General features: G+C 57.7%; 5 protein-coding genes across 5 annotated transcripts; 2 read left to right on the forward strand and 3 right to left on the reverse strand.

Moving 5' to 3' along the window:
• Positions 1-64: 64 nt before the first annotated feature.
• Positions 65-265, reverse strand: N657DRAFT_557306 (ankyrin; the record flags this gene model as incomplete). Its single annotated transcript, XM_062787955.1, has 1 exon — positions 65-265. A coding segment is annotated over one exon (201 nt), but the record flags the coding sequence as incomplete, so codon positions are not given.
• A 129-nt stretch (positions 266-394) lies between these two features.
• On the reverse strand, positions 395-745 carry N657DRAFT_584376 (ankyrin; the record flags this gene model as incomplete). Its single annotated transcript, XM_062789749.1, has 1 exon — positions 395-745. A coding segment is annotated over one exon (351 nt), but the record flags the coding sequence as incomplete, so codon positions are not given.
• Positions 746-976: 231 nt separating this feature from the next.
• N657DRAFT_558118 (uncharacterized protein) lies at positions 977-2,272 on the reverse strand (the record flags this gene model as incomplete). The annotated part of the gene is made up of 3 exons (XM_062787963.1): positions 977-1,448; positions 1,518-1,765; positions 1,913-2,272. Coding segments are annotated over 3 exons (1,080 nt in total), but the record flags the coding sequence as incomplete, so codon positions are not given.
• A 713-nt stretch (positions 2,273-2,985) lies between these two features.
• N657DRAFT_554812 (uncharacterized protein) lies at positions 2,986-6,055 on the forward strand (the record flags this gene model as incomplete). The annotated part of the gene is made up of 5 exons (XM_062787930.1): positions 2,986-3,186; positions 3,386-3,828; positions 3,889-4,158; positions 4,274-5,282; positions 5,435-6,055. Coding segments are annotated over 5 exons (2,544 nt in total), but the record flags the coding sequence as incomplete, so codon positions are not given.
• A 319-nt stretch (positions 6,056-6,374) lies between these two features.
• N657DRAFT_464573 (uncharacterized protein) lies at positions 6,375-7,958 on the forward strand. The gene is made up of 2 exons (XM_062787501.1): positions 6,375-6,642; positions 6,967-7,958. The coding sequence occupies exons 1-2, from the start codon at positions 6,622-6,624 to the stop codon at positions 7,816-7,818; spliced, it is 873 nt and encodes a 290-aa protein (XP_062641798.1). The 5' UTR covers positions 6,375-6,621; the 3' UTR covers positions 7,819-7,958.
• Positions 7,959-8,558: the final 600 nt, after the last annotated feature.

Genomic DNA, 8,558 nt, shown 5'->3' on the forward strand with positions numbered 1-8,558 from the left:
CAGCGGCCCGCGTCAGCGGCGTCCAGCCGTTGTTATCCTCCGCATTGACATCAACCTGACCCGTGCCGAGCAGCAGCCTCACCACGGCCTCATGGCCCTTCTCAGCGGCCCGCGTCAGCGGCGTCCAGCCGTTGTTATCCTCCGCATTGACATCAACCTGACCCGTGCCGAGCAGCAGCTTCACGACGGCCTCGTGGCCGTTCCCTGCGGCCCATGATAACGGCGTCTGGCCGTCGTTATCCCTCACATTGACATCGACCTGACCCGTGCCGAGCAGCAGCTTCACGACGGCCTCGTGGCCCTTCTCAGCGGCCCGCGTCAGCGGCGTCCAGCCGTACTCGTTATCTTCCACGTCGACATCGACCTTGCCGCTCTGTGCGTTGACATCTGCACCGTTCTCCAGCAGCATCCAGACGACCTCGTCATAGCCTCTAGAGGAAGCGGCCTGGAGAGCGCTACCATACCGGCCACCTTGTGCATTGACATCTGCACCTTTATCCAGCAGCATTCGGACGATTTCCTTGTGGCCTTCAAAGGAAGCGGCCTGGAGAGCGTGGCCATAAAAGCCAGCCTGTGCATTGACATCTGCACCCTTCTCCAGCAGCATCCGGACGATCTCCTTGTGGCCTCCGAAGGAAGCGGCCTGGAGAGTTTCATCATTCTGAATAGCATCTTGTGTTCTGTCCCAGAGGGAACCGTCCACCACCTTCTCTCTTGTGTCTGCCGTTTGGTCACCTGCCGGCATCTGGGTTGAAGCCGACTCGAGTGTTTTGCGGTCGGCGGTGCCACTAGATTCCGCCTCAGCGAATCCCGACTCGGCGGCTGAAGACTTGTCTCCGGGCTTGTCGTCAAAGTAACCGCCTGTATCAAAGTAGTCCGTGTACTCGTCGAGATTAATAGTCTCGGAGTGGTCAGCCGTATCGTAACGGCATAGCTTCCGGCCGACGGCGTTCTCATCCTCGGATACCGACTCCCTGAGCCACCGACTGATGGGATTTTCGTCGTTTCCTTTGTCTGGAAGTTTGAATGTCCCGGGAGGCTCGTTCAATTCGTGGTTGATGGGCTTTGGCCAAGGCAGAGCACGGAGAGCAAATTCGTACGCCTCTTGTAGCACATGGTCCACCAAGTCCGGTGCATCTTCGGGTCCATCAGCAGTACAAAACGGGCATGTTGTGACGCCCATTTTCTGGACCGCAGACCAGGAGAGAAGCGTGGAAAGGGATTTGGTTGAGAGCTCGTCTTTATGGTCGGCCTGGAGGTGGTCCGCCATGGCTTCCATATTCGGCTGCTTCGCGTGGTCCCCGTCACAAAACGGACACTGCCACTCCGGTAAGTGGCTCTTCTTGATATGCGTTTCCCATTCGCTTCGTGTGCAGAATAGAAGCTCTGGTGTAGGACAGTTCTCGGCGATGCAGGTGTATGGGCACAGATCCTCAACAACATGCCGCCTAAGTGATGTTTGTTAGAAGTCATCATGAAGGAGAAGGAGGAGAGGAAGACGTAGTTCATATACATACTTCCAGAGCTTAGAGTCCTTGAATGTCTCCACCTGTAACGATTGACAGCAGCATGGGCACTGAAAGATCTCTCGATCGTCAGGTATAGCAGGGGGATTTGGAAACTCGGCATCGGAGGCAATGGAGGTGATTTGCGTCTTGGTCGTCCCTGGTATATATGGCTTGGCTGGTGCGTAATTCAGAGTCCCCTCGGCTGTGGATGCTCGGGAAACCCCCGAAATGGTTGGCGCCAAGAGGGGTTTATCTTCCTTTGTAGTTGACGCGTGATCCGGGCCCCGGGGGCCCCGACCCCCGGGGCCCCCGGGGTTCCGCGAATGGTCAGGAAGCGCATCCTTCGCCGGAGTATCATCGACGGAAGCGGTGACTTTGAGCACCGGATGCTGTTTCTGGTCCACTTCTTGGTTCATCGACCGTCTTTGTGCAAGCAGAAAACGGTGTCGTCGCCGGAGATTCGCGTCGATCAGCCTTCGCTGCAAACCGGACAGCTTGGATGGATCCAGCTCGTCTGGGTGACGGCCGTCTTCAGTCGGACGAAGAAGGATCACACACTCGAGGTGTTTCCTGAATTCGTGGTATTTCTCAGGATTGAACGTCCTGTCGGCTCTGCGACTTCGCGATGCTTTCCCAGTGCGCCGGATGGCCACGCCGATGAGGGCCAAATTCCGGATGGCAGAATCAATATTTCGGACACCATGGTGAGAGCTTTTGCTATCTTGAGAGAGACTGGCGTAATGCTCCAGAGAATCGAAAAGCATTAGGAGAACGGTCTTCACTATGGCGAGGTCGTCGGGCCGGAGCTGGAGCCTCGAGTCAAGCGAGAGCCCGGACTTCGCGGTGGCACCGACGCCACTTACCCAAAGGTTGAAGTCTGCCAGACGGATTTCCAGCCCTTCCTTGGACGCTTGGCCGGCCTGGGAGGCCAAAGCCTCGTCGAACTTGGAGAGACAATTCTTCGTCAGATCCAGAATCGAGGCTGATGTTCGACCCACGGCAGGGGTTGCCGATCTGCCCGGTTTCGTCATGTTGACAAGCGGGGGCGCTTGACTATTAAGCACAAGCACGAATCGGGCGCCGTGGCAGAAGGGGGATGCTCGCTCGGAGGCAAGAGAATGTGGTTCGAGATTGCTCCCATCATGAGGTTGGTTGGTTGGTGCAACCAACCAAGTGGCGGAAACCCCGGAGAGGAAAGGTGGGCTTGCCCGGTTCCGAATGGCCCAGAGAGTAAAGTCCCGGTAGAAAGATCACGTGTTTTTAACCAATCACATTAAGGCAGTAACCGCAAGTACCCAGGGAGTGGGGCGGGACCTGCAGACAAGCTCCAGCAACTCAGCTCGTCACCTCACGGCCTCAGCCCAAGACGTTGAGCGGCGGCAAACCGCAACCCTACAGTTGACCTTATTCTTAATTTGAGCTTACATGTGATTCGATGGCTGAAGACACGTTTGCTCGGCTGAGGAGGAGCGGCGTCGAGATCGCCAAAGCCATCTGCGCGGCCGCGGGCGAACAACGCATCACGCCAGCCGAAGCCTGCTACTCCGTTGCGCACGACGTCGCAGTCGGCCTTCAACTCATTAACGAATATCTCGCCTCTCTGCCTCCCTATTGGATCGAGCCCGATGTCGAAGAGCTTTGTCACTCCCTCCTGCTGGACCTCTTGGATATCACCAAGGTAAGGGACTGCCCGTTCATGCTTACCCCGCCGGGCCCCCCCTCCCAGGGCGGCCCGTCAACGCTCGGCCGCGAAACATCAGCACTACAGATTGCAGGCAGCCGCTGTGCTGAAGCGAGTGGTTAGTCCACCGGTAGACAGCAACTGGGGAGCTTGGTGGCTAGCCAGGTGTCGTCATGCTGACAGATGTGAACCTCAGCCACCGAAGCGGCGGTCCAACCCCGCCCTCTTCCCCCGCCTACCTCTGTTCTCGTCTCCCTCTGGCGGATCCGAAGCTCAGAATCTCGAGGCCCGTGTCCTGAACTTCTTCAGGGCAAAGTCCACAAAGGCACAGAAGCTCAAGAGCACCTGCGATGAGCTGCGGGTCAAGCTGACCAAGGATGACGCCGAAAATGACCCTCAGCAAATACCCGAGAGCGCACTGAAGCAGCTCAGTGATGCCGACATGTCGGGTTGCTTCAATAGTGGCGTTTTCAATGCCCTCGAGCTGGCATCCACATGCAACCCACAGTCCCACGAGAATACGGTCGAACTTCCGTGGCATCCAGCTCGGCTGTGCCTCGACGAAACCAAGGGTGGCATTCGAGTCCTTGTGTCACTAACCTTAGAAACTGGCGACTGGCAGGAGTTTTGTGTGGGAACGTGCGCATAACTTGAACTCTCGCTAAAATGATCTCTTCACCTTCGCTAACAACAAACAAGTAACCAGACAGAAACCCCTGATAATGATGATGCGTCTTTTCTCGAACAAGGGTCTTTCTGCAATTTTCTGAACAAGGAGATTACCGCTTGCCTTTTCTTGTCATTCATAGAGGGTCGCGGCTTTAGGGTCCTCGGAGAGCCAGAACAACTGCACCAAATGCTCGAAGCCGGTCGCGGGGAGTCGCTTGCGACTGTCCTCTCCAAATACGACCTCAAGCCAAAGGACAAGGTCCTCCTTGCGTCCACAGTAGCCCGGGCGTACTGGCAGTAGTGAGTAAATCTTCACCCGTCTCCATCCCATGTGGCGTCCAGTGCCAAAGCCCCAACACCCCTCCGAAGTCTCTCGGGGTCGGCTTTCGGAGGAATCTGACCCTGAGCTGCGCAGCTACGATTCGGAGATGATGAGGACCAGATGGACAAGCGACGCGATCTGGTTCATGCCCGAGAAACGAATAAAACCACGGAGGGATCAACTGCCCTTGTGCGCGTATCTGTCATTCCCCTTCGGTGCCCCGGACACCTCGTCCCGAGACATCTTCCTGAAGGATCATCTGACCCATAGATGCCCCCGTATCTTCGATGTCGGGGTGCTTCTCCTGGAAATTGGTCTCGGGGAGAAATTTCAGACAGGGGACAAGCCAGACTTCGTGGCACAGCATAACCTCAATCACAAGATTGCGACCGACAGCTTGGAAGAACTGGAGAAGGCGGCCTGGGACGGCTTCTTGAACAAGAAGGTCTTTGACCAGGCTGTGAAATTCTGCCTCTACAGCAAGAACTTCATCAAGGCCACGAAAAAACCACAGACAGGCCGGCGTGGTATAGGGGAACGTCCCGAACCCATGACCGCTGAAGAGCAAAAGAGGGGTGTCCTTGAGAGAAGAAAAATCTTCTACCGGAATGTTGTCCAGCCGCTCGCATGGCTGGCGAGAGAGGGCTTCAAGGCGCAGCCTGGGCAAATCAACTACATCAGCAAGAAACGCCCCGACACTCAACCCGAGTCAACCGACCCTGCACAGCAACCAGACGAAGAATGTCTGTTCCACAGCGCCATTGTTCCGAAAATGTGGCTCGAAGACATCAAGAAGATCGGCGAGTCGGTAGAACGCAAGCGTCGGGCAAAAAGCATCACGACCCCCGTTCGAGTTGCTATTGTTGACACAGGACTGAACATGGATCTGCCCATATTCACGAAGAAACCAGGTCTTAAGCGTGCTGTCATCGACCACGTGGACTATGTTGACCCTGGCACGTCGACTATAACGGACGCCTTTGGCCACGGCACGTTGATGGCCAGAATCGTCATGGAGTCCGCACCCGGCGCCGAGATTCTCGTTGCGCGGGTTGCCAGAGACACCAAGCAGCTCAAGACCAGCCAAGAAAACATTTGCAAGGTGAGCGTGAAGACCTCTTTGTTTTGAGTCGAGCGGTGTACCTGAAAAGGGCACGTTCAGGGATACTTCCGGGGGATTTGATGTGAAGCCAAGCTCCCTGACCACGGGCACTGCTTGCGGTTCCACCTCGCTAACGCAATGTGGTCGCACAGGCTATCTTGTGGGCCGGCAAACCCGGCAGAGCCGACATTATCTTCACGTCGTTTGGCGTCTCCCGGAAGGACCAGGGCGGGATCGGCGAGGCCATCGAGGCCGTCGAACGGGAGCGGCGGGAGGACATCATCTTCCTCGCCAGCGCCGGCAACTCGGATACGGACGATGAAAGCTTCCCGGCCTGCCATGCCTCGGTCATCGCTGTCTACGCCACCGACAAGCACGGAGCGCCTCTCTCATCGAATGCAGCAAGCCCCGGCCAGAGCAGCTGGGTACTGGGCACGTACGGCGAGCCGCCAGACTCCCTCCGCGCCGAGTTCGCTAGCCTCTACACAGGGATCTGCGAGGCGGGCTCGTCCATCGCCACGGCAGCCATGGCGGGTATCAGCGCGACGATGCTCGCGTACGCCACGGCGCTCCCCTCGTTGGTAGAGATTCCGTGCAACCACGTGCTGAAACGGCTCCGGACTACTAAAGGTATGGAGGCACTTCTCTGCCGGCTGGCACCACAATCAAAAGCGCACCCGTGGCTCCGAGCCGTGAAGCCACCGGTGTTCTGGAAAAACAAGCCCGGCGATTCGATGAGACTCTGCGCGTTCATCGACACGCAGGCGGAGGTAGAGAGGTTGTTTCCGAGGCGGCCGCAGGCGCCGGCGAAAAAGACGGAAACCGAACGCCAGCTCATCGGCTAGGAACGTCCGTAAACTCTCTCATCGCAGGATCACCTCGTAAGGCGTTGATTGCCTCAGACGGCATTTCTTTGGGCAGCAGACGCTGCATTACGATATTCACCTTGATGCATATCTCCATAGTTACGAACCGAGATCTCTTGCTGTTCAAGTACCAGGAGGCAGCTGATATCAAGAACCAAATATCGATTCTGGCCCGTGACGGTGGGCACTAACGATGATAGGCCGAAATGGACGGCCCGACAATGCAGCGGACGGGGAGAAGAGGGGTTACCGCATTGCGCACTTGATGCGTCCAACCGTGATTGGGTGGCTAGCGAAACTTGCAGATGGAGGGGACGGAGCGAGCCGGAGACGCTGCCGCGTGAGGTGGAGGACCAGGGGCCCTCCCGACTGGACATCAAACCTCGTCATGAACCTCCATTGCGTGGAAGACACAGCCGACAGTGAGCGAGAAACAATCACCAGTGAGTGGATACCCCGCAAGCAACAGCAAGATGGTGTCGAGCAAGACCTGGGTATGTCTCTCAACTCCCAGCTTGTCCCCTGGGCCCTCGGGCCGGAGCGCGCTCCCACGCGGGCATTTTCTATCATCGGATGCATCGCAGTTTCGATGACGGGCGCTCCCACCAGGCGCCACCCCGTTACCTCTGGGTTGCAAATGGTCACATAAGCCCTACACAGTTTCAGACCTCCCTGTCTCTACACTCTACATGCCACTTGCCCATCGCTTCCCCACCACATTCAGAGAGAGAGGGATGACAACATCGCCACTTCTGGCCCTGCTTTCTCAAGAAGCCGATGGACAAAACATCGCGCAAGCTAACCAGTCATCCCACCAGTTCCTCCCTCCGGACTTCACCTTCCTCCCCGAGGGCGCCATCGCCCTGGGGCGAGTGATCCCCTCCCCGCGGCAGCCGACGGCAACGCTGGCCTCGCTCGGCCCGCAATCGGATAATCCGACCATCCCCATCCCCGCGACGACGGTGCTCGTCGAGAAGGGCCGCGCCTTCGCGGCCGAGACGAAGCGCTCCTTTGGCTTCGAGCTGCTGGCCAAGTTCCTCGCGCTGGCGTCGGCCAGCGGCATGGCCGACGTCTCTTGGTCGCGCAACAAGAGCTTCAGCGCCGTCGACCACGAGGTACGCACGCTCGACGGCGACGCCTTCGCGCCCGCCGCGCTGCGCGCCATCACCCGGCTGGAGGAGGTGCGGCGGCATATTGAGGGCGGGCGATTCGGCCGGCGGTGCGTGTACGTCATCACGGGTCTGCGCGTCGCGGTGGACCCATTCACCGTCACGGACGAGAGGGCGTCCAAGGTGACCGGGTCCGTGGGCGGGTCTGGGCCGGTGCCTGCGGACGGGGTGCCAGTGGAGGCGGGAGGGGGTTTGTCTGGGTCGAATGAGCACACGAGCAACCGGTCGTATCAGACCGCGCCGGGGATCGTGTTTGCGTACCGCCTGCATGTGATCCGGCCGAAGGGTGAGGACGACGCCGAGGGGGGGCTGTTTTCCGATAGGACAGCGTTCCTCACCGGAGAAGCGGGGGACGACGACGAGGAGGAGGTTGGAGAGATGGAACTGGTGGCCGTGGATGTGAAGACGGTTAGGAACGACCTAGATTTGGACCCAGACGTGTTTGGTAACGAGCAGAAGCTTGAGGAGGGTGATGAGGAGTCTTATGTTGTGATGAATTAGTGAGCCGGTCCTTTGCCAAGGCGCAACTTCCCAAGATGACTTGGGTAACTGTTGACTTTATATACGCCGATATGTCATTACAACGATTACAGAAATCCTTCACTCTGTAATAAAAATCCCATGGGCGGGTGGAGGTGGCCAGCTCAGCGAACCCGAGCGAGCAAACGCCGAGCCGCCCTCCGACGGTAGATTAATGTGAAAGATGAGCGATATAGATCGCAAGGCTCAATGGCACTGCAAGTACCACTCTATTCCGTGAATCGAAAGCTGAAGAAAAGATCAAGATACAGTGCGTGGGCCGGGGAGCAAGTGTGGTACGTGCACAGACAGACGACCATGCGCATCCAACCCTAACCCCGGATCCGAATGCATAAGGAACCGGGCGCATTCCCCATCACAAGGCTCAAGATTCGGTGGACTTCTATCTTGTTCGACGTCGGCGCACAGGCCAAGGGCGTCGAGGTATAAGATGTCAAGTTGTTGGAAAGTCGTGGCACTGGAACTTCGGACGCTCAGCTGCAAGTGCCCTGCTGTTGGATGCATGGCTGCCCAACTGAGCGGCAGGCAACGTGAGGGGTAACCCGGGCGCTGGGCAACGAGGTCAGGGCGATTCCCCCTTCGCTGGAGACGTGAAAGAAGAACAACCTTCAATCAAGAACATCTGGGATGCTCCGAGGATCTCAAACCTACTGTTGTAAGCTCCCATCATCTGTGTGATCACTGTAACGGTCTCAGGTAGT

Source organism: Parathielavia appendiculata, assembly GCF_033297405.1.
Source record: "Parathielavia appendiculata strain CBS 731.68 unplaced genomic scaffold N657scaffold_70, whole genome shotgun sequence".
In the NCBI taxonomy this organism is placed as follows: domain Eukaryota; kingdom Fungi; phylum Ascomycota; class Sordariomycetes; order Sordariales; family Chaetomiaceae; genus Parathielavia; species Parathielavia appendiculata.

Coding starts and splice junctions, on each gene's coding strand:
- N657DRAFT_464573 (XM_062787501.1), top strand. CDS start 6,622: ATGGTGTCGAGCAAGACCTGG. Junction 6,643..6,966: donor TGGTGTCGAGCAAGACCTGG/GTATGTCTCTCA, acceptor TCATCCCACCAG/TTCCTCCCTCCGGACTTCAC.